The sequence below is a fragment of the Myotis brandtii genome, unplaced genomic scaffold (assembly GCF_000412655.1).
Source record: "Myotis brandtii unplaced genomic scaffold, ASM41265v1 scaffold421, whole genome shotgun sequence".
Taxonomy (NCBI): Eukaryota; Metazoa; Chordata; class Mammalia; order Chiroptera; family Vespertilionidae; genus Myotis; species Myotis brandtii.
This window is the reverse complement of record NW_005366140.1, coordinates 1,550,879-1,574,413: the sequence shown is the minus strand read 5'-3', so window position 1 is coordinate 1,574,413 and position 23,535 is coordinate 1,550,879. Positions and strand designations below refer to the sequence as shown.

Here is a 23,535-nt window from a genome sequence, read left to right as displayed (position 1 = left end):
CCAAAGTCTGTTTTGAGTTTTAAGAGTTCAGAGCTCAAGTGTGTGGGGAGATGCAATTTATTACTAACAATTTAAAGGTAATGTGATCACATAATGAAAGATAGGGACTGCCACCTTGGGGTGAAAGGTAAGTCTTGGGGTGAAGGTCATCTTCATCTGGGCTCTTCTCTCCTCGGGGCTTCTGTAGGCAGCCCTGTGCCAGTCAGAGCAGCCTCAAGGACATCAACTGGGACAGCTCGCAGTGGCAGCCCCTGATCCAAGATCGCTGCTTCCTCTCCTGGCTGGTCAAGATCCCTTCAGAGCAGGAGCAGCTTCGGGCCCGGCAGATTACAGCCCAGCAGATCAACAAGTTGGAGGAGCTTTGGAAGGTGAGGCCTATTGAGAATGCAGTCTTCCTCAGCACTAGTTTCCTGTAGACTTGGGGCAGGACAAGGGGTGCTGTCTTCGTAAACAGGACATTCTGGAAGTATTCTGGAGCTTCTACCAGGAGGAGTCCTGACAGGAACTGGCCCTGGGCAGCTATGGGTGGACATGTCCAGAGGAGCCTGGGCCTTAGTAGATAGGACTATGAGTGCATTTTATTGTTTGTTTGTTTGTTTCCATCTTTGTTTGTTTGTTTTTAAAATCTTTTTGTTGAGAGTATTACAGGTGTCCCCCATTTTCCCCCCCCATTGCTCCCCTCCACCTAGTTCCATCCCTCCCCAGGCCTTCACCACCCTACTGTCTGTGTTCATAGGTAAGATCTTTGGTTAATCTCTTCCCGCCCCCCTTCCCTCTGAGATTTGTCAGTCTGTTCCATGCTTCCATATCTCTGATTCTATTTTATTCACCAGTTTATTTTGTATTGATAGATATGTATTTGTTGCCATTTTATTGTTCATATTTTTTATCTCTTCTTCCTCTTCTTGAAGAATACCCTTCAACATTTCATGTAATACTGGTTTGGTGGTGATGAACTCCTTTAGCTTTTTTCTTGTTTGTGAAGCTCTTTATCTGATCTTTAATTCTAAATGAGAGCTTTGCTGGGTAGAGTAATCTTGGTTGTAGATCCTTACTATTCATCACTTTGAATATTTCTTGCCTCTCCCTTTTCGCCTGCAAAGTCTGTTGAGAAATCAGCTGACAGTCATATGGGTGCTCCCTTATAGGTAACTAACTGTTTTTCTCTTTCTGCTTTTAAGATTATCTCTTTGTCTTTAACCCTTGGTATTTTAATTATGATGTCTTAGTATGGGCCTCTTTGGGTTCCTCTTGTTTGGGACTCTCTGTACTTCCTGGACTTGTAAGTCTATTTCTTTCACCAGGTAAGGGAAGTTTTCTGTCATTTTTCACATAGGTTTTCAATATCTTGCTCTCTCTCCTCTCCTCCTGGCACCCCCATAATGTGAATGTTGGTATGCTTGGAGTTGTCCCAAAGGCTCCTTACACTATCTTCATATTTTTTTAATTTCTTTTGCTCTTCTGCTTGAGTGTTTGTTTGTTGTTTTTTAAATATATTTTTATTGATTTCAGAGAGGAAGGGAGAGGGAGAGAGAGATAGAAACGTCAATGATGAGAGAGAATCATTGATTGGCTGCCTCCTGCATGCCCCCTACTGGGGATCGAGCCGGCAACCTGAGCATGTGCCCTTGACCAGAATCAAACTGGGACCTTTTAGTCTGCTGGCTGATGCTCTATCCACTGAGCCAAACTGGCTAGGGCAGCTTGGGTGTTTTTTACTTCCTCATATTCCAAATTGTTGATTTGATTCTTGGAATCTTCTACTCTATTGTTGAATCCCTGTAAAGTATTCTTTATTTCAGTTAGTGTATGCTTAATTTCTGACTGGTTCTTTTTCATGTCTTTGACATTCACACTAAGATCCTTGAAAGTCTCATGAAGATCCTGAGTAATCTTATAACCATGGTTTTGAACTCTGTATCCAGTAGTTTGCTTCTATTTCTTTGATTTGTTACATATTTCTTTGTCACCACATTTTGACTGCTTCCCTGTGTTTGTTTCTGTGTATTAGGTAGAGCTGCTATGTCTCCTGGAATTGGTAGAATAAAAATAGCCTTATGTAGTAGATGTCCTGTAGGGCCCAATGGCTCAGCCTCCCCAGTCACCTGAGCTGGGCACTCTAGGTGCGCCCCTTTGTGGGCTGTGTGCACAGTCTTGTAATTGAGCCTTGATTGCTATTGGTATCACTAGGAGGAGTTGACCTCCAGGCCAATTGGCTGTGAGGACCAGCTGCGACTACAGTGGGAAAGCTACTGTGCAGCAAACACCCCTGTGGTGCAGGTCTTGCTTCAGTGGGGCTTTGGTGCTCACTGAGTCTGCCTCTTGTGGATGTGTAGAGTTATAATCTGTAATGGTCTGAAGCTGTCCACTGGGTGCACTGGCTCCAGGGCCTCCAGGGAGGTGCAGTCAGCCACTGCCTGGGGCCACCTGGCAGGAGCTACAGAGGGATCTGCAGGGGGCTGTTTGTACTGGGCTTGGAGGTGCCCAGGGACGGCCCAGCTGTGAAGCAACGTAGACTGATGCTAATGCCCGGTCTTGGGCCTTTTGTTGATAGGTTTGGGCACACTGCCACCAGCTGCAGCTTGTTTGGGAGATTTTAGCAAAGTCTGAAGCCTGAACCAGGACAGGCCATTCATATGGAAAAGTTGCTGCAAACAGCTTGGGTGGGGCTGCAAATTGGATGGGACCGGGTTTCAAGGAATCCCCAGAGTGGAGCAAACAGTATGCTCCAGGTGGATGGAAACTCAAATATGGCTGCCAGCCAGCTCTGCGATGTAGGAGGCCCCAGCACAGGAACAATGACCCTTGTGATACCCCTGTCTGGGAGAAAGCCACCCCTGAATTCTGCCCTGATGCCAGACAATCCACTTCCTCCCCATATATGTCTGGGTCCCCCAAAGCCACCTGGTGCTGGGAATCGGAGTAAGTTCGTGCTCTGGCCCTTTAAATGGAACACCTGGGTCTCCAGCAGCCTCTTGTCATTCAGCCACAATCCCTGCTGATGTTTACAGCCCGTAGTTACAGGGACTTCTCTTCCCTGCTCTAGAACTCTGGGCTGGGGATCTGGTGTGGGTTTGGGACCCCTTGTTCCTCACAGGTGGCCTCCGCAGAGATGATCTCCCTCCCAATTAAAAAAAAGGCACACATGAGTGTTAGAACAGCCTGTTCCCGGCCTCCGCCCCTCCTACCAGTCTCAGTGTGCTTTCTTCTTTACTTCTCTAGTTGTAGGACTTCTGTTCAGCCAACTTTCAGGCAGTTCTGAATGATGGTTGTTCTGTATTTTAGTTGTAATTTTGATGTGGTTGTGGGAGGCAGCAAATATAGGTGTTTACCTCTGCTGCCATCTTGGTTCCCTCCCCTGTGAGTGTGTTTGAAAACTTTGCTGGGACTTAGATGTATCTGAGCCAGGGAAGTACCAAACTGTGGTGAGTGTGCAGTGGGAAAGGAGTCGCAGTCCCAAAAGTCAGAGACCCTCAACCCAGTAGTTGAAGGAGAGGGGGGCCTTCCTTTGGTTTTGTGGTGGGGCACCTGCTCTGCCTGCATAGCCACTTCTCTAGGGAAGCCCTTCTCTGATTTTCTGTTTAGATTTTGCTATAAAGTTTTAATAACAACTATAGAAATTTTAATTAGGCACCCGTATAACCAGAAATCTTAAATGTAAATTTATCTTTACTTTGAGTGCAAGTTAAAATATTTTTCAGGCCCTGGCCAGTGTGGCTCAGTTGGTTGAGCATCGTTTCATGCACCAAGAGGTCACTGATTCGATTCCTAGTTAGGGCACATGCCTGGTTTTGGGCTCAATCCCCAGTAGGGGACGTGCAGGTGGCAGCTGATTGATATTTCTCTCTCACCGATGTCTCTCTCTCTCTCCAGCTCTTGGCCCTCCCCCCCCGCTTCCTCTCCCCCTCCCTCTCGCTTCCTCTCTCTCTAAAATCAATTAAACATATTTTTAAAAGATTGTTTTTCAGACCTCGTCTAGCAAGGTGTCTTTTCACGTTACCACAATTTTTCACTGTTCCTATTTATATTTCAGCAGCCCAGATACTGTTCTGTCCCTGCCAGGGAAGAATGTGTAGCCCTATTGGTGCAGTGTAGGGTCAGGAGGAAATGGAGAGGGAAGGCTCCTCCTCTGCTCACACAGCCAGAGGAGCTGGAGGTCTTTCTGGCAGCCTAGAAGAAGTGCTGTCCCTCCCAGTTCAGGGCCAGATGGTTATGGAGGACGCAGCCATTTGATGGTGTAGGTATGTCAGCTGTGTTCCTCGAGCATCATCGCCAAGACTTACCCCTATTGGTGTAACCTTGTTAGGGACTGTTGGGAACAGCAGCTGAGGTGTGACCATGGCCTGCGCAGGCATCCAGCTCCCTATGCCATGTGAACTTCCTGATAGGAGGGCTCTCCCACAGGGTTGACACCACTGACTGCTGGCACCCTTCTCAGCATCAGCCCAGCACTGGCTTGTGCTGAGAAGTGATGGGTGTTTCCCCATCCCTCTGGTGACTGGTGAACTTCCATGTAGTTAATTTCATACATGGGTGAAATTGGGGACAAACTCGGTACGGGTCTTGTTTTCTAGGAGAATCCTTCTGCCACCTTGGAGGACCTAGAGAAGCCCGGAGTGGATGAGGAGCCGCAGCATGTCCTCCTGCGGTATGAGGATGCCTACCAGTACCAGAACATATTTGGGCCTCTGGTCAAGCTGGAGGCTGACTATGACAAGAAACTGAAAGAGTCACAGGTGATGTGGTGTGTGCAGGAGGGTGTGGTTGTTTTAACACATCTCTCCTGAGACTGTTAGGATGGTTTTACTTGCAGGCTGCCAACACTACCATGGGCCTCGGCCCTGTGCCTAGAGAAACGGAGTCATGGATCGAGGGCAGATGCTCTGTCACTCAGAGCTAGACACTAGCCTGATTTTAAATCCAACAAAAGTCCCTCACAGTCGGGTTCGCAGTCTTTGCCCATTGCCACGAGCGTCAGATCCAAGGAGCCGCGGTCTGCAGAGGGCACTCTGTGCTAGTCCCACGAAGAGCATGTCTAGGAAGTAAGAGCCGCGGGGCTCCTGGGCCGTGCCCTCAGCTGCTGGCTTCCTTCTCTTCTTCCGAGGACCTCTTGAGAGCAGACGTCGAATGGGGGATCCTGGTTGTCTTCTGCGGGTTCTTAGGTCCTAATGACTTCTCTCCCAGGGGTGCCCTTGTTGGTGTTTCAGGCTGTTGGATGCTGCTTGATGCACCCCAGCATCATGGCTTATGGAGTTGCCGTAGGGCACATGCCTGTGGATACCCAGACACAGAAGTCCAGGCCATGTCTGTGTCACAGGCTAACAGGGCTCTTATTTTTCATGTGCTCAGACTCAAGATAACATCACGGTCAGGTGGGACCTGGGCCTTAACAAGAAGAGAATCGCCTACTTCACTTTACCCAAGACTGACTCTGGTAATGAGGATTTAGTCATAATTTGGTTAAGAGGTGATTTTAAGTTTTAAAATATTTGTGACCATAAATAGCATAATTCCTAGTTTGCCCTTGTAAAGTACCCCTTAATTTGAAATCTTCCATGGTAGCCTAGGCACATGTTGAAAACGCTTTTTGCTCTCTTTTTCCTGGAAGACATGCGGCTCATGCAAGGGGATGAGATATGCCTGCGGTACAAAGGGGACCTGGCGCCCCTGTGGAAAGGGATCGGCCACGTCATCAAGGTCCCTGATAGTATCCTTTGTGTGAAGAAGAGCTAGCACAGGGGATCTGTGTGTTGGTCACTGTGGAGACCAGTCCTGGGGCCTTGGGTGGAGAGTATGGCCATGGCTGGAGAGACCCCTTATAGTCAAGTTTGTTTCAAGCCACTGAGCCCTTCATTTGGACTCTGAGGGCACACATTTATATGTAACTAGTAGAAGCAATGCTTTACCTGGAGCCAGGATGCTTTGAGATGTTCACCTCATCTCTGAAGCTCACAGTCAGAACCTGGATTCTAGATGTGGCCAATCCATCCTGGCATCCTGGATGACACCCCAAGGTTCACGGGGTAGTTTGGGTGGGGGGTAGTTGCAGGGGACCGGGACACTGGACAGAATCTGTCAGAACGTGGGTCTCACTGGCTGTGTTGTTAACTTTTGGCACAATGGGAGAGAGATGTCTCCTCAGTAACCAAATAAGAGCTCCTCAGAAAGGTAAACCCAGCTTATGACAAGGATGAACCTTAACTCAGCATTGCAGATTATGGCGATGAGATTGCCATTGAGCTGCGGAGCAGTGTGGGTGCACCTGTGGAGGTGACACATAACTTCCAGGTGGATTTCGTGTGGAAATCCACCTCATTTGACAGGTGCGTCTGCCTCCAGCTCTAAATGATTCTCCTTTCCTGGGGCTGGGCTTACCACCAGCCTACATGGGCACGTAGCCAACCTGTTACTTTGCCACAGGATGCAGAGTGCGCTGAAAACGTTTGCTGTCGATGAAACCTCTGTGTCAGGCTATATCTACCATAAACTGCTCGGCCACGAGGTGGAGGACGTCATCATCAAGTGCCAGCTGCCCAAGCGCTTCACTGCACAGGGGCTGCCCGACCTCAACCACTCTCAGGTTCTTATCATCCTGGAGGTGGCTGGGGCCTGGCCTGAAGAGCTGCTGGGGGCGGGGGTGGGCCGAGGGCATCTGTACCCCCTAATGGCCACTTGTATCTGAAGGTTTATGCTGTGAAGACTGTGCTGCAAAGACCGCTGAGCCTGATCCAGGGACCACCAGGAACAGGGAAGACAGTGACCTCTGCCACCATTGTCTACCACCTGGCACGGCAGGGCAATGGGTAGGGATCAGCAGGCCTGACTGCAGGAATGTCTTGGGAGGGTTACCTGCTCACTGTGTTATACATTGTTTGTATTAGATCAGGCCTCTGGTTGCTTTTAAAAAGACAGCCTGCAGCCCTGTTGCTCTTCTTTTTTTAAAAGATTTTTTAGAGAGATGGCCAGTTCATGGGTGGGTGTTCAACCACTGAACTACACCAGTTGTTTGGCTCTCTCTGAAATTAAAAAACAACAACAACATGAAAAATATATATTTAAAAAGAAAGACTTATATATACATGTGTGTGTATGTATATATATGCTGATTTAGAGAGAGGAAGGAAGGAAGAGATAGAAACATCCATGATGAGAGAGAATCATTGAACAGCTGTCTCCTACATGTCCCCTAATGGGGACTGAACCTCGAACCTGGGCATGTGTCCTGATCAGGAATCGAACCAGCAACCTTTTAATACACGGAACAACACCCAACCAACTGAGCTACATTGACCAGGGCAAGCCTGCTGCTCTTAAAGGCAGCTCTGGTCAGTTCACCCAGGTGGTACTGTGCTGTATGTGCCTCAGCTTGGAAAGTCTTCACCATGAGATGGGGAGGGGTGAGGATGCAGGTCTGTTGTTAGCAATACTTTGCATGAGTAGAGTGAAAACTGGTTGGGGACAGGGAGTCCTGGACTGGCTGGGCTTTTAGCTCCTGCATTGTACCATTCCTGGCTTCAGTCTTTTTTTTTTTTTTTAAATCTCAGGAATGGAGAGGGAGAGAGAGATAGAAACATCAATGATGAGGGAGAATCATTGATCGGCTGCCTCCTGCACGCCCCCTACTGGGGATCAAGCCTGCAACTGGGCATGTGCCCTTGATCAGAATTGAAGCTGGGACCCTTCAGTCAGCAGGCTGACGCTCTATCCACTGAGCCAAACCAGCTAGGGCTCCTGGCTTTTAGTCTTAGGTTTGCACTGCCTGTGATTCAAAACAACAGTCTTAGGTTGTTTTGCATTTCATTAATCTCCTCTGGGCAAGCACTGAGATATTGATTCGCTTTATGTTTAAGGCCTGTGCTCGTCTGTGCTCCAAGTAACATAGCTGTGGATCAGCTGACTGAGAAGATCCACCAGACGGGGCTGAAAGTTGTGCGGCTCTGCGCTAAGAGCCGCGAGGCCATTGACTCCCCGGTGTCCTTCCTGGCCCTGCACAACCAGATCAGGAACATGGATAGGTGAGTGTCAGGTACCTGGCTGCAGGTGGGGGGGGTTCTCCTCTGTGTGGCCCTGGTGCAAGTCCTCCATGCCCACTGCTGTGCCTGTGCTTCCAGCATGCCAGAGCTGCAGAAGCTGCAGCAGCTAAAGGACGAGACTGGGGAGCTGTCATCTGCCGATGAGAAGCGGTACCGAGCCCTGAAGCGCACAGCTGAAAGGGAGCTGCTCATGGTGAGGGCCTGGGCCTTAGGGCATACGATGGCACCTTTAGTTAGGTTGGGCCTACTTTTGGAAGAAAGCATAGGTACCCTGAGACCACACAGGCATGATTTTTTAGTAGTTTCTACTGCCTGTCAGCCTCACTGCTGCTGGGAACTTGGGATCTTGGTCTGTACCCTCGGGGTGGGTCTGTTATTTCATGACAAATCAACCGAAAGTGGATCCCAGCCCAGCACCTGTTCCCCGGCTCAGCACTGCTCCCTAGAGGCTGTCTCAAGCACCGAACTGTCTGTGCTGAGAGGTTTTCTCTAGTAAGGCCCCACCACTTAGGACAGTGATGGCGAACCTTTTGAGCTCGGGGTGTCAGCATTTTGAAAAACCCTAACTTAACTCTGGTGCCGTGTCACATATAGAAATTTTTTGATATTTGCAACCATAGTAAAACAAAGACTTATGTTTTTGATATTTATTTTATATATTTAAATGCCATTTAACAAAGAAAAATAAAAAAAATGAGTTCGCGTGTCACCTCTGACACATGTGTCATAGGTTCGCCATCACTGACTTAGGATCTCAAAAGTTTATGTGAGTGCTGTCAGGGAGAGACAGCTTGTTTTCGTGGTTGTCAGGAGGGCAGGGACCAGAATGGTATCCTGTTCTGTCCTGCCTACCTGCCCTTTGGCACCTGGTAAACTGTACTGTTGCAGTTGCCCCTGATGCTCACACACTCTCTTCCCCAGAACGCGGACGTCATCTGCTGCACATGTGTGGGTGCAGGAGACCCCAGGCTTGCCAAGATGCAGTTCCGCTCCATTCTTATCGACGAGAGCACCCAGGCCACGGAGCCAGAGTGCATGGTCCCTGTGGTCCTTGGAGCCAAGCAGGTGAGCCAACCCCTTTCATGGTGTTCTTGTTTGAAAACTGGTGTGCATTCTCTCCTGTTCAGTTCTGTATAATTCTTAATGCTGAAGGTTGTGTGTGTTTTTTAACGTCCTGTGAGGCTGGGTTCTTTGGTTTTTGTTTTTAAACATCTTGTGACACCCTGGCAGAGCTCAGGGATGCATGGTGAGCCCTTTAAGGGGTCTTTGAGAGCATTTCTGTGTGCGTCCTGAATGAATGTCTGAGTATGTTTCATGTCTGTGGTGGGCAGTTTCTCATGCCCAGTCAGTATCTTACCACTGGAATTTGCATGACTCGGTGGTTATGTGGACCCTGGGCCCCTTAGTCTTCTGAGAATGGATGTCCCAGCTGCTTCATGCTTGAACTTCTCACCTGTGTGGGCCTCTCATCACAGCTGATCCTTGTGGGTGACCACTGCCAGCTGGGCCCCGTGGTGATGTGCAAGAAGGCAGCCAAGGCCGGGCTGTCTCAGTCACTGTTCGAGCGCCTGGTGGTGCTCGGCATTCGTCCAATCCGCCTGCAAGTCCAGTATCGGATGCACCCTGCACTCAGTGCCTTCCCATCCAACATCTTCTATGAGGGCTCTCTGCAGAACGGCGTCACTGCAGGTAATACTCGGCAGGGGGTCAGTGGGGACATGCGGTCGCTTCCTTCCTGAATGGCTTTATTAGCAACCATTTGTGTGCGAGGGGTGCCTCCAAGAGGTACCATGGTCAGCAGTACAGCATGTCCACTCTGCAGTGTGGATGCCCAGTTCTCAGAGCCCATGCCCTGGGGTCCACAAGATGGGAAGGCAAGACTCCTTTCAGAGTGAAGTTGGCATATGCCCTTTGCTGTGCTGACAGTTGCACTAATGGTTCAAAAGCAGCACTGGGAACCAGCAGGGATTTCAGCAGGAGTCTGGATGGTTCCACCAGACTCCTGTATGTCATCACTGCCTCACGCTTATGGCAACTAACACCCTAAGTGCATATCCTTGTGACACTGGTGGGTATGCAAGGTACTTGATGAATGAAGTACTCACTGGTCACTCAGCTGGGGGAGTATTTATTTTCCTGAAAACAAAGCAAGCTTATGACTTATGTTTTAAGAAAAACACTAACAGCCCGGCTGGCGTGGCTCAATGGTTGAGCATTGAACTATGAACCAGGAGGTCAGGGTTCGATTTCCAGTCAGGGCGCATGCCCAGGTTGTGGGCTCAGTCCCCAGTAGGGGCCATGCAGCAGGCAGACAATCAGTGGTTCTCTCTCATCATTGATGTTTCTATCTCTCTCTCCCTCTCCCTTCCTCTTGAAATCAATAAAAGAAATACATTTAAAAAAAGAAAAACACTAACAGTATTTACCACCAGTGATAAAATCTGAGGATTCAACAAAAATTAGTATTTTAGAACCCTCATGCCCCCTAGCATGAGCTGACTAAGTGTTCCCAGTGCTGAGTGGTTTTTCTGATGAGATTGAGGTGGTGGCAGTGTCTGAGGGGAGTCAGTAGGTACCTCTCATCCTAACAGCTAGCGAGGTTGTTGCAAAGTCAGTTGGGTCAAAGGCTGTCCCGTGCACAGGGCAGAGAAGAGAGGCTTTTGTCAGAGGCCTACCCGGCACCGTCTGTCCAGCTTTGGTGGAGAATTGGGAGAGTCCCACAGTTGTGGGGAAAGCTATAAAAGATGTCACCAGTCCTAGCTGATTTGGCTCAGTGGATAGAGTGTCGGCCTGCGGACTGAAGGGTCACAGGTTTGATTCCAGTCAAGGGCATATGCCCGGGTTGCGGGCTTGATCCCCAGTGGAGGGGAAGGAGGTGTGCAAGAGACAGCCAATCAGTGATTCTCTCTCATTTCTATCTCCCTCTTCCTCTCTGAAATCAATAAAATTTTTAGAATAAAAATCAGGATGAATATCTTGGCTGTGGAGGTTTCCCTGAGGAGTGAGGGGCCCAACCCCACTCCAGGCCCCCTAGCCAAGGGTTCCAGTACCAGGAAGAGAAGTCCCCACAATTCCTAGCTGTAAAATCAGCAGGAATTGTGGCTGAGTGGCATGGAGGCTGCTGGCCCCAGGCAGTTTCTCTTAAAGGGCTCTTACTCAGGAGTCACTCCCACTGAGCTCCAGCACTGGGGCAGCAGCTTGAAAGGAACCTGGGACATTCAAGGAGAAACTAACCTGCCTAGAATTAAAACAAGAGCTGGAGGGGCAGTTTTCTCCCAGACAGAAGTGCTGGCAGAGGCATTGTTTCTTTGCTGAGGCCCACCCTCACCCCCACGCCCCAAGCCAGCAGGCAGGGCACCATAGTTAAATCTCTATCAACCTGGCTCACACTTTTCACCCCACTCTGGTGATTCCCTGAAACCCCACACCACCCTACTTGCGGTCTCATCTAAGCTATTTCCAGTGGCTTTTTCATACAACTGGCCTCTCTTGCCTCAGGCTTTGGACTTTCTTAAAATTTCTCAAGCAAGCAGCAGCTGGCTTGAGTGTGCCCCATATCTCTCAGTAAGTGGCCCCAGGCTGAGCACTAGCAGCAGCTTTCCTTGATTCAGAGGTTGGCCTCTCCTGGACACCTTCAAGCCCAACACAAGTAGCAGCCATCTGCAGATTGCTTTGGCCCCGAGTAGGGCATAGGCAGACTTTGCACCTCCCAGGAGGCCCCAGAGTCTGTGCACCTGGTGGTCAGCTTCAGACCATGCCAGTTTACAACCCTACCACACTCAAAGGGGTGGACTCGGTGAGTACGAAAGCCCCACTAAAGCAAGTCCTGCTCCATGTATAGCAGCTCTTCAGCTCTAGTCACAGCCGATCCTCACAACCAATTGGCCTGGGGGTCAGTCCCTCCCAGTGATGCCAACATCAATCAAGGCATAGCTACAGTAGGACAGTGCACACAGCTCACACAGGGGCACAACTGAGTGCCCAGCTCAGGTGAGTGGAGAGGCTGAGTCACTGGGCCCTACAGGACACCTGCTACTCAAGGCTACTCTACCAAGTCCGGGAGACATAGCAGATCTACCTAATATATAGAAACAAACACTGGGAAGCAGCCAAAATACAGAGACAGAAGTGTCTCAAATGAAAGAACAGAAGGAGATTCTTCAGAAAAAGAACTACATGAAATGGAAGCAAGAAAACTACCTGATACAGAGTTCAAAATAATGGTTATAAGATGCTCAAAAAACTTACTGAGAATTTCAAGAAACTTAGAACTTGAAGGATCTTTATGAGAACATCAACAACATAAAAAAGGACCAGTCAGAAATGAAAGATACACTAAATGAAATGAAGAATAATTTACAGTGGAGTAGAGGGTGCCAAGAATAAAATCAACAATTTGGAATATAAGGAAGCAAAAAACACCCAATCAGCCCTAGCCAGTTTGGCTCGGTGGATAGAGTGTCAGCCTGCGGACTGAGGGGTCCCAGGGTTGATTCTGGTCAAGGGCATGTACCTTGGTTGCAGGCACATCCCCAGTGGGGGTGTGCAGGAGGCAGCTGATTGATGTTTCTAACTATCCCTCTCCCTTCCTCTCTGTAAAAAGTCAATAAAATATATTTAAAAAAACCAACACCCAATCAGAACAGCAAAAACGAAAAGAATCCAAAAAATATGAAGATAGTATAAGGAGCCTCTGGGACAACTTCTAGCATACCAACATTCACATTATGGGGGTGCCAGAAGGAGAGAGGAGAGAGCAAAATATTGAAAACCTATTTGAAAAAATGACAGAAAACTTCCCTTACCGAGTGAAAGAAATAGACGTACAACTCCAGGAAGCACAGAGTTCCAAACAAGATGAACCCAAAGAGGCCCACACCAAGATACATCATAATTAAAATGCCAAAGGTTAAAGACAAAGAGAGGATCTTATAAGCAGTAAGAGAAAAGCAGTTAGTTACCCTAAGGGAGCGCCCATATGCTGTGTCAGCTGATTTCTCAACAGAAACTTGGCAGGCCAGAAGGGAGTGTCAAGAAATATTTAAAGTGATGAAAGCTAGGACCTATAACCAAGATTATTCTACCCAGCAAAACTGTCATTTAGAATTAAAGGTGAGATAAAGAGCTTCACAGACAAGAAAAAGATAAAGGTGTTCATCACTACCAAACTGATATTACATAGAATGTTAAAGGGTCTTCTTTAATAAGAAGAAGGGGCGGGGGGAGATAAAAAATAGGAACAGTTGCCGTAACCGGTTTGGCTCAGTGGATAGAGCGTCGGCCTGCGGACTGAAAGGTCCCGGGTTCGATTCTTGGTTGCGGGCGCATCTCCAGTAGGGAATGTGCAGGAGGCAGCTGATTGATGTTTCTCTCTCATTGATGTTTCTAACTCTCTATCTCTCTCCCTTCCTCTCTGTAAAAAATCAATAAAATATATATTTAAAAAAAATAGGAACAGTAAAATGGCAAATACATATCTATCAGCAATTGAATCTAAAGATCAAGATGAACAAATAGGCAGAATAGAGGCAGACTCAGGTACAGAGAACATTTTGACGGTTGCAGGATTAGAGGGGGCTAGATGGTATGGGTGAAAAAGGGGAAGGGATTTAGAAGTACAAATTAGTCAAAGCCCATGAATACAGACAATAGACAGGTGAAAGCCTGGGACAGGGTGGGCGATGGGTGGAGGGAGGCAAAAGGGAAAACAGGGACATTTGTAATACTCAACAATAAAATAAACTTTGGGGGGAAAAACATTTGGCAGCAGACCCTGGAATAACGGGCCACTGTACTCACCAGCTGGCCTCTGTCCTCACTTGAATGATAGAGACAGACTTGACCTCCTTTCTAGCTTGACATGAAAGGGCATCATACCATGTATACTGGCATGTCAACGTTAGGCTATTGTCATGCAGAAATATCGGTTTCCTCACACTGATCTGCTGGATAGATGTGCTCCTCTGACAGGAGAGGTTGCTCAACAGTGTCATCCACAAAAGCCGATTGTAGAGGCTTTTGAGTCCTGTGAGGGCAGTAGTAAAGTTCTAGAAGGAAATAGAACATCTTCATAGGTTTTGTAAAGTGGCTGTAGAAAGCACCAAACAGTAAGACCTGTTCAGGGAATGAGCAGCTCTTTGTCGAGTGTCATGTGCACGGCTTCACTCAGTTCTTGCCTCTTGGGCAGGGGATCCTTTTGGTTGGCTCTGGCTGTATTTTTCTTCTCTGACGGAAAGTGTTGCCTCTTTTCCCTCCCCAATGACAGCGGATCGAGTGAAGAAGGGGTTTGACTTCCAGTGGCCCCAACCTGATAAGCCGATGTTCTTCTATGTGACCCAGGGCCAGGAGGAGATCGCCAGTTCGGGTACCTCCTACCTGAACAGGTATGCAGAGGTTTGCCTGCCACAACAGCTGGCTTTAGTGGCAGCTTGGCCAACTCTTAATTAATGTATGTAATGCTGGTCTGAAACTGCCCTCCTCACTCTGTTCTGTTTAGGTTTCTCAGGCCACAGCATATTCTCAGTTCGCTTTTCAGTGTTGTTTTTATGTTGAGCAGATTCTTTGTGTGTGTGTGTGTGTGTGTGTGTGTGTGTGTGGGGTGAGCTTTTTCTGTCCTCTATGACTCCCTTGGTCCAGGACAGGATGGCCCCAATGTGGGCATAGCTGCCCCGGCACCTCCCATAGCCTCTGGTCTCAGGAGTCCACAGGTGCAGCCCAGGGAACTGAATGCCTGGTTTCCTTAGGACGGAGGCTGCAAATGTTGAGAAGATCACCACGAAGCTGCTGAAGGCAGGTGCCAAGCCGGACCAGATTGGCATCATCACACCCTATGAGGGCCAGCGCTCCTACCTGGTGCAGTACATGCAGTTCAGCGGCTCCCTGCACACCAAGCTGTACCAGGTGCGAGCTCCATCTCCCTCTGCCACACTGACCTTGATCACCTGGCCAGGGAGGTTTGCATTCGAATGTTAACCTTTCTGCTGAGTCCTGCAAATCAAGACTGTCTTAAGAGTCAGAAATGTGAGACAAGGTTCATAAAGTTGTTTTTCTCAGGATACTTTTCAGAGCATAACTTGAAAAGGCTCCAGGGTTGACCGTTAGGGCTGTGGTGTGTGCTACTTTGTAGTAGTTGTTTCTTATCCATGAGAAGGCTGTCCACTTTTGGGTCAATACCTGGGTAAAATGTCCAGGTGTATCTCATGAGGGTGCAGGACAACATAATTATTTTTCCATGTGGAAATGAACCATACTATAAAGTATGGTTCTGACAGTGACATGTGGTCTTCGTTCTGTTAACTTGGGAACAGTCTCGGGTGTTATAATGAGCAAGTACGCTTTTATTATTGGGAAACAGATTCCCAAAAATAAAAAGACAAAGCGGGAAGGCCAGGAGAGCAGGGCCGGGGACCAGGGATTCAGTGGTGCATTTGGACATGCTTCATGTTGCCTATGGGTCTTTGAGGGCAGCCAGCTGACTGACCATGACCATGTGTCCCTGCAGGAGGTGGAGATTGCCAGTGTGGATGCATTCCAGGGGCGTGAGAAGGACTTCATCATCCTTTCCTGTGTGCGAGCCAACGAGCACCAAGGCATCGGGTTTTTAAATGACCCTAGGCGGCTTAACGTGGCCCTGACCCGAGCAAGGTACAGTGGTTGAATCCTGTCTGGGCTTGTAGGTGGCAATTGCCACCTTCCTGTCTCAGGGTCCTTCAGAGGGACTTTTCCTCAGGGTCTGGCTTTGGGAGGCTTCTCACTTCCTGGTCCTCTTGTTAACAGTCCTCGCACCCCAGCCACACCTTGGACTGGCAGTACAGGGCCTGGGATGGGGCCTTCGTCAGTTCCTGAGGTCCAGAGGCTACAGCAACAACTTAGAAAGCAGGGCTCACCTGCAAGTACTTTGCTTGTGTGTCCTGGTGGTTTTCTGTGGTCTCAGTCTCATGGACAATGTCCGTTCTGGCCCTTCTGACTTGAGATTCAAACCCAGTGCCTGGAGTGTGTCCCTGTCGAGTTGTTGAACTATGAGTCTAACGTTTTGGCCCTGACTCCTTTTTGGTTCTGGGATGTAACTGCTCTGAAATAGTGATAACAGCAGAAGAGACTTGGAGAACAAGGTGGCTCCCATGCTGCCCTGTGCCAGCCAAGGTCAGGCTCATGTTCCCACATCAATTCTTTCCCCACCCAGGACACTTGGTTTTCATGGTTACCCCCTTTCTGTTGTACACTATTGTTAGGTGGCCAGCATGGGGACATGTCCCTAACACAGCTGGGTGAAGGTAAGTGTCCACAGAAGCTAGGCCCAGGCTCAGGCATCAAGTTACATGCCTAGTCAGGATCCCTGAGGCATCTCAGGAGGCCGACTTGAGGCTACAACAAGGAAACTAGTCTCTGAGCTAACCTGTCATCCGGGGTTTTTGTCATCTGAGCCCCTAGAAATCCACTTCCAGATAAACTGCGTGCACTGTTAACAGCTTGTAGGGTGGGCTCCAGTGCCAGTCGTCATGGGCAGGCCAGGCATCTAGGCAGGGAGGCTGAGGGTGGCCCCCAGTGACTTTGGACTCAGGTTTTGAATTTGTTTGGCCTCAGACTGTTGTATGTGGTGTTTGTTTGCTATGAGGCCATAAGCACCATGTTCTTTGCGCCCACACCTTGCAGATATGGAGTCATCATTGTGGGCAACCCTAAGGCCCTGTCCAAGCAGCCCCTGTGGAACCACCTGCTGAATTACTACAAGGAGCAGAAGGTGCTGGTGGAGGGGCCTCTGAATAACCTGCGGGAGAGCCTCATGCAGTTCAGCAAGCCCCGGAAGCTGGTCAACACCATCAACCCTGTGAGCTGTGGCCGATAGTCAGGAGGGTTGGGACCCCTTTTCCTCCAAGCCCCCATTTTGGCACCTGGCAGTGAGCGATGGCTGGTGTAGCCTGTGGAAAGCATGTGCATGTCAGTGTGTGAAGAGGAGCAATGCATGCTGGCTCCCCACACCAGTGTCCTGAGGTCTGGGGCTATACGGGCTGCGAAGTCCTGGGGGTATCTAGGAGTGAGACAAAGGCAGTTAGGAAACCTTGTGAACCCAGGGTGCCTTGGGGGGTGAGGGGTACAGGGCTGTTTGAACGGAAGCCAGAGATGGAATGTTGAGCATCAAAGAGGAGTTATTGAAAGAGGAGTGGGATTTCTCACCTACCCAAACCCTCTGCAGGGAGCCCGCTTCATGACCACAGCCATGTATGATGCCCGGGAGGCCATCATCCCAGGATCGGTCTATGATCGGAGCAGCCAGGGTAAGTCCTCTCTGTGGGGGCCTGGGCCAGCACTGAGGATGTTGACCCTTCCCACGCCTGCACTGCATCTGTCCACAGAAACCTGCCTGACAACGAGTTCCTTCTCAGCTTCCCTCTCTGAGATCAAAGTGTTGGTCTTTGGCAGTTTCTAAAAAGAAGATATTTTTAAATAACACAGTTCTGCCGGGTTGCCCCCATGCGCCCCCCGCCCCCCGCCCTGTGCTCCCCTTTTCAATGGGAACTCATACATGCAGTTCCTCCAAGTGGCCTGCAACCTCATTTCAGGTTTTGTCTCTTTCCTGAAGTCCCCTCTTGCTCTGTCAGAGCTCTGAGTTGGGAGCATGTTCTCGTCTCCTAGTGGAGTCTCTGTATGTCCCAAGGCTGAGTCTGACCCCTGCTGGTGGGAACACCTCTCTTCCTGCCTGAGCCAGTGTAAACGGTTCTCTTTCATCCCCCAGGTTCTTGCCTGCTGGGACCCTTCCCCACCCCAATCAGCACAGAGGGTGACACAGTGCCCTGTCACTCACTTCAGTGCCACCTGCCCACGTTTTTTACTGTGGGCTTTGTTCCCTCCTATGCTCAGTATTCATCCTGAGGGCAGGTGTACCCCAGCTCCTCTTACATGTTCTCGGCAGCCCCCTTTCTTTGACCCTGTATTTGCCTGGCCTCTGGGTTCAGATTGGGGATCGTGTTCTCTAACAACAATCCTCTCATCACCACATCCAGCAAGTTGCTGTGTAGCTGAGGGTGTCCAAGGCCTGTGCTTCTTCTCTCAGTCCCCAGGGGCTGACCCAGAAGACCATGTTTTGAAGTCCGTGGGGGCCTTTGGTCTGTGGAGCTTAGGCATCCTCTTGCTTTTTAGTGTGTGTGGTATGAACATATGTGTTGGCACAGAAGGGACCACTTTTATTTGAAATATGGAGTGGTAGTTCTGTTTGTCAGGTCCCTGTAGTTGTGTCAGAATCCCTAGGGGAAAAGGTGGTTTCCCAGGCACCACCCCCAGCAGGCTGAGAAGGGGATTGATGGTGAGAATCTGCAGCAGGCAGTTCTTGCCATGGGGACACCCTAAAAACTGCAGGCAGAGCAGTGACAGGATGGGATAGGCATCCCACTGCAGGCAGAGTAGCTGACTGGAAGTAGGCAGCAGACTCACCTGTACACAGTGGAGAACTTGCCATTCACCCTGTCTTACAGGCCGGCCCTCGAACATGTACTTCCAGACCCACGACCAGCTCGGTATGATCAGTGCTGGCCCCAGCCATGTGGCCGCCATGAACATTCCCATCCCCTTCAACCTGGTCATGCCACCCATGCCACCACCAGGCTATTTTGGACAGGCTAATGGGCCAGCTGCAGGTGAGCGAGCACCAGGCCTCGGAGCAGAATCACTTGTCATTTAGGCTTAGACCTCCTTCAAGGAATCCTGCTGCTGTATTTCAGGCCGAGGCACCCCAAAAGGCAAGACGGGTCGTGGTGGACGCCAGAAGAACCGCTTTGGCCTTCCTGGGCCCAGCCAGACAAACCTGCCCAGCAGCCAGGCCAGCCAGGATGTGGCATCACAGCCCTTCTCTCAGGGGGCCCTGACACAGGGCTACATCTCCATGAGCCAGCCCTCCCAGATGAGCCAGCCTGGTCTCTCCCAGCCTGAGTTGTCCCAGGTGAGCTGGCTACACAGAACTTGAAATACATCCACTTGCAGAGAAGTTAGGCCAACCCAGGGTGCCCTCCCCACACACACACAGACACCGACACCCCTTGACACACTCCCCAAAGGACTCAGAGGATGGCCTCCTGCGTGGCTGCCCTCAGCAGTGGTGCTGTGGGTTTAGAACATTCTGTCCATGATGCTGCCCTTTCAAACAGTCCTAGGTCACCCGCCTCAGTGATGAGGTAACCAGTGTGGGTCTCCTGCTGCTCAGGTTTCAGGACTACTTTTTCAGACTCTTCTCTGGGCTTGGGAGGGGCTGAACACACAGCAGATTCTCAAAGTTGCAAGGACATGTGCCAGTTCTCTGGCTGCTCATCTCCCCAACTGTGTCTTTCAGGACAGTTACCTTGGTGATGAATTTAAGTCCCAGATTGATGTGGCGCTATCGCAAGATTCTACGTACCAAGGGGAGCGGGCGTACCAGCATGGTGGAGTGACGGGACTGTCTCAGTACTAGAAGGCAAGCCAGCTCCGGAGGAGGGCTTCACCGGGACCTGGACTTGTCAGAAAACTCGGGAAATGTGGGAGTCTTAAGTTCAGGAGGGGCCAACTCATCATTGTGACCTGTCACTACAGGTCCCTGCACCTCTCCCTGTGTTATGTCCTCTCCTGCGAGTCCTAGAACTCCTGAGAAAGGCTGATTGTGGAGGCCCGTAACCCCCTGGGCAGGCAGGGAGGTGGACACATCGCTTTCCCTGACTGGCAGCTTGTGAGGTGATGGGTCCTGGCACTAGATGCATAGGGAACTTGTGCAGAAGGTGCCTGTGAGTCATGCCTTGCGGTTCCCATCTGTCGGTGTGCCAAGGAAAGCTGTGTGCTGGTGCTGCTGGGAGGAGGGGTGCCACTGTTATAGCACAGGCTGTAGCCTTAGCATTTGACTGCCTTCTGTCTCTGGTTGGAGAGTCAGTGGTCTAAGGGCTGTCCAGCACGTGAGGTCCCATTTTACAGGTGAGAACATAGGTGCTAAGTGGAAGTAGGGAGAAAGCACCTTGCCTTCCAGGCAGGGCTGGGCTCGTACTTTCTCTGAAAGCCTGTGCCCTCTCCCTCCCTCTCTCTACAGGTGGCAGCGGAAGAGCTAAGCTTTGTGGCTTAGTCCATCAGCATCTTACTCTGGGTAATAAAAAATAAAAATAAATGGATACCTGTTTTCCACTGCTAAAACTGAAGCACCACTGTGAGCAACAGGAGAGGGAGAGGAGCACCCGAGGGAGAGCAGCCCGAGATAGTGAGCGCCCACTGCTGGCACCGCGGCGAGGAGACAGAGGGAGAGCGGAGGTGGGGCCGGCCAGCCCGAGAGCCCTGCAGCCAGCTCGCCAAGGAGGCCCAGCTCGCCGCGTCTACACCTGGGTCTGCGACCAGGAGGAGGGAGGAAGACCCTCATCTCAGAGTAGCCCTTTCCTCTGTTCTTTCTTTCTTTTTCTCTTTTATTGAAAGGGGACTACGTTTTATCAGGAACAACTCACATTTCTGTGCTGAACAGGCTCCTTGCAGCCGTGCCTAGAGAGCCCCGCTGAGGCGCGTGTTCTGTCCACACTGAGACCTTGCAGTCACGCTGCCTGTGTTCTAAGAGGGTTTTCATTTAAAGAAAATGTGGTGTTTGGGGTTTTCTGTTTGTTTCTTAAAGATTCTTTCAAAGGAGTACTGAAAAATACTTTCCTGAGTTTGTCTCTCAAATCTTAGTGGTGGACCTGGGAGATGCAAGAAGCTTCCAGAAACGAAGTTTAAACGAGCCACACAACGAGGTTAGGATGAACACCTGTGACGCGATCATGGAGAGGAAGATTTTTGTTTTCAGCTTAGTTTCCAGCAGCTTCTCCCTGTGCGTCAGGGCAGTGAGAGAACATCACCTGGGCCCACGGGCTCCGCTGGACTCCGAGAAGCAAGGCACTTCTCACATGCAGTGGACTCAGTCCCCTGAAGGGCCCAGCAAAACTAGCCATGAGGCTGGAGGGTGGGGAGGTGGTCGTTCCTCAGCCAGCGGCTGCTTCCCCAGGGAGGCGGCCACGGTCCCTGTGGCCATCAGACAAGCCGAGAGCCTTGCCCCCCCCTTTCTCTCCACCCCACTCCCAAATTTTGAGCCCTTCTACCTGTGAGCATAGCTTCAATGAGTTGGGGTGGTTTTCATTTTATTTGGGAAAAGAAGTTTCAGAAATACGTTGGTTCTGTGCTGAAGGTGCTTGGGGGAGTGTATCACTTCAGCTGTACAGACGCATCAACCTGGATCTGCATTGTGGAAGTTCTTGTGGTTGTGAAAGGTCCCCTGTGGGGGCAGGTGTTTGTCACCGTGGTGACCACCAAGTTGACTGTTTCCTGCCTACCCAGGTCCTAGTGACCATGACCCCAGCATCCCTTCCCCATGCGTCTGACACTGGTCCTTAACCCAATACCTCCAGATGCCACCTGGTACACGGAGAGACAGGGACACACAGGCACCTTTCTTCTGGCAAGGCCTCTTAGCCCATTGCTGTAGGGCTTTTGGTAGGCCACCTAGAGGCATTGCGCTTGGATAGGCTTCTGCTGTGACCCTGTGCGCGCGCCGCCCCCCCCCCCCCAAACTGCCCTGTTCCTTTTTTGGAGTGCTCTACCTCGCTCTGTGCTGTTGGCTTTTATTCACCTTCTAGCAGCAATTACTCTGAGTTTTCCAAATCAAGGAGCATCTGTACCAAGGCAATGTCACTTCTGATTTTTGGTCAATTTGTTTTAAGCTCTTTTGTCACCAATAAAATGTTAAAAACAACTCTTGGATGTGTCACAGAGCTGGATAAGCTACAGGGGGTGGGAGAGCACTTAGGTCTGGGGTCCTGCAGTCTGAAGGGCAAAGCTGAGAAGGGCTGGGTCAGCAGACTGGAAAGTGTGTGTGTGTGGGGGGGGGGGGGGGGGGCGGTGGCGACTCCCAGGGTCCCCTTAGATGTAGAGCCGCCTGTATACAGCCTTCTAAGAGGGCCGGTGGCTCCAGACCGCCCTTCCCCCACCAGCCTGATGGATGTCAGTACTCCCCCAGCCCCAGGTGACAAGACCCAAAGACAGCAGCTCAAACCACCCAGTGTTTATTGTGTCCCCGCTCCTGCACGTCTGTCAGCGGCAGCCGCACTCATCCACCACCATGTCCTCGTAGTGCCGCAGGACCACGTTGTCGCTGTTGTCGAAGAAGAGCACGGAGATGGGTGACAGGCGCGCGGGAACACAGCAGGGCAGGCCGGCAGGACCCGGGGCTGCCGAGGGCATGAGCGCGCGCAGCACGGCGTGGTTGAGCGCGGGCGGCCCCCCGGGCCCGGGCAGCGTGGCGGGCAGCGAGCACTGGCCCTGGCAGTAGTTGGCCAGGAAACCGCGCGGCGCAATGACCCAGCGATGCCAGCCCACCTCGCGGAAGCTGACGTAGAGCCGCCGGGCGCGACAGGAGCCCCCGTGGCCGCCACCCACTGAGGGCTCGGCCTCGCGCCGCGGCCGGGCGAAGGGGTGGCACAGGCGCGGGTCAAGGGTCACCAACAACAGTGAGGCCTCAGCCAAGCGCCCGCAGGTGCCCGTGTCCCGGGGGCGTAGCGCCAGCACCAGGCGGAGGCTGCGTGGTACTGAGGCGTTGTGGGCCCAGGTGGCGCCCAGCAGCTCAGCGCGCACCGGTGTCCCCAGGGAGACCACTGCCTGGCGGAGCAGCACGGGGCCTGCGCCCACCTCCTCTGCCGCCTGCGCCACGCTCAGCTCCCAGCCGCCTGCTGTCTCCGCCGCAGCCGCTTCCTCCGCTGCGAAGCGCAGCTCCAGACGGGCTCGGCTCGGGAGCTCGGCGGGGTCCACAGCCGACAGGTCGAAGATGAGGGTCCATTTGGGACACTGCCCTGCCGCCGAGGGCTCCGTGGTCCGGGCGCGTGCGCCTAGGGAGGCCGGGAGAGGGCTCAGCTCTCGTCGTGTCACCGCCTACGCGCGAGGGGTCTCGGTTGGGAACTTGGGGGGAAGGTTAGTGCCTGAGGCCGAGGGCGCACCATCTGTTACTTGGCGTCAAATGGTGTGCAGGAGGGGGAGAGATGGAGTGTGGGCGGGGCATCGCTTGCAAGGAAGAGACCTGCCCCATGCTGGGTGGCCTGCCCGTCGGGAACACAGGCAGGGGGCAGCGATGAGCAAACGCCTGGGTAAGCGAGGCTGGGGCGGGGTGTCATCGGCAGGAAGGCTTCAAATGCTGTGAAGCAGCGGGAGTGAGGGAGAGTGGGGGCAGGGCTCCAGCTGCAAGCAAAAGGCCTTGCCGGGTGCAAGGCGGCCTGGCCTTGTGGCCACTCACCCGGGTCCCCGCAGGTGTCCACGGGAGAAGGGATGGAGTACAGGGGCTCAGGTTGCTCGTGGGCTGGACTGGGTGGGTGGAGACCCTCGAAGTCACTGGCAGCTCGTGGGGGGCTAGGGTGCCCAGGGAGGTATCGGCCTCCCAGACCCGCACCCCCAGAGCAGGCACCACTCACCGCGGTCCGCGATGTGGCGCACGATGTTTCCGGCGACCCCCAGCTCCTCCACGTGACACGGTCGTAGGGTGGCCCCC

At 51.4% G+C, this 23,535-nt stretch overlaps 2 protein-coding genes across 2 annotated transcripts in view; one reads left to right on the top strand and one right to left on the bottom strand.

Moving 5' to 3' along the window:
* UPF1 (UPF1 regulator of nonsense transcripts homolog (yeast)) overlaps positions 1-20,141 on the top strand; it is a 39,953-nt gene extending 19,812 nt beyond the window's left edge. Inside the window, exons 7-26 of the mRNA XM_005873834.1 lie at positions 188-368; positions 4,575-4,736; positions 5,350-5,434; positions 5,609-5,707; positions 6,215-6,323; positions 6,421-6,580; positions 6,685-6,803; positions 7,851-8,015; positions 8,112-8,226; positions 8,955-9,098; positions 9,509-9,722; positions 14,299-14,416; positions 14,777-14,933; positions 15,535-15,677; positions 16,686-16,860; positions 17,227-17,308; positions 18,503-18,664; positions 18,749-18,966; positions 19,354-19,476; positions 20,077-20,141. Coding sequence (XP_005873896.1) covers positions 188-368; positions 4,575-4,736; positions 5,350-5,434; positions 5,609-5,707; positions 6,215-6,323; positions 6,421-6,580; positions 6,685-6,803; positions 7,851-8,015; positions 8,112-8,226; positions 8,955-9,098; positions 9,509-9,722; positions 14,299-14,416; positions 14,777-14,933; positions 15,535-15,677; positions 16,686-16,860; positions 17,227-17,308; positions 18,503-18,664; positions 18,749-18,966; positions 19,354-19,473 — 2,728 coding nt within the window. The 3' untranslated portion in view covers positions 19,474-19,476; positions 20,077-20,141. The remainder of the gene's footprint in view (positions 1-187; positions 369-4,574; positions 4,737-5,349; positions 5,435-5,608; positions 5,708-6,214; positions 6,324-6,420; positions 6,581-6,684; positions 6,804-7,850; positions 8,016-8,111; positions 8,227-8,954; positions 9,099-9,508; positions 9,723-14,298; positions 14,417-14,776; positions 14,934-15,534; positions 15,678-16,685; positions 16,861-17,226; positions 17,309-18,502; positions 18,665-18,748; positions 18,967-19,353; positions 19,477-20,076) is intronic.
* A 1,464-nt stretch (positions 20,142-21,605) lies between these two features.
* On the bottom strand, positions 21,606-23,535 carry GDF1 (growth differentiation factor 1; the record flags this gene model as incomplete). The annotated part of the gene is made up of 3 exons (XM_014545803.1): positions 21,606-22,882; positions 23,284-23,351; positions 23,459-23,535. Coding segments are annotated over 3 exons (936 nt in total), but the record flags the coding sequence as incomplete, so codon positions are not given.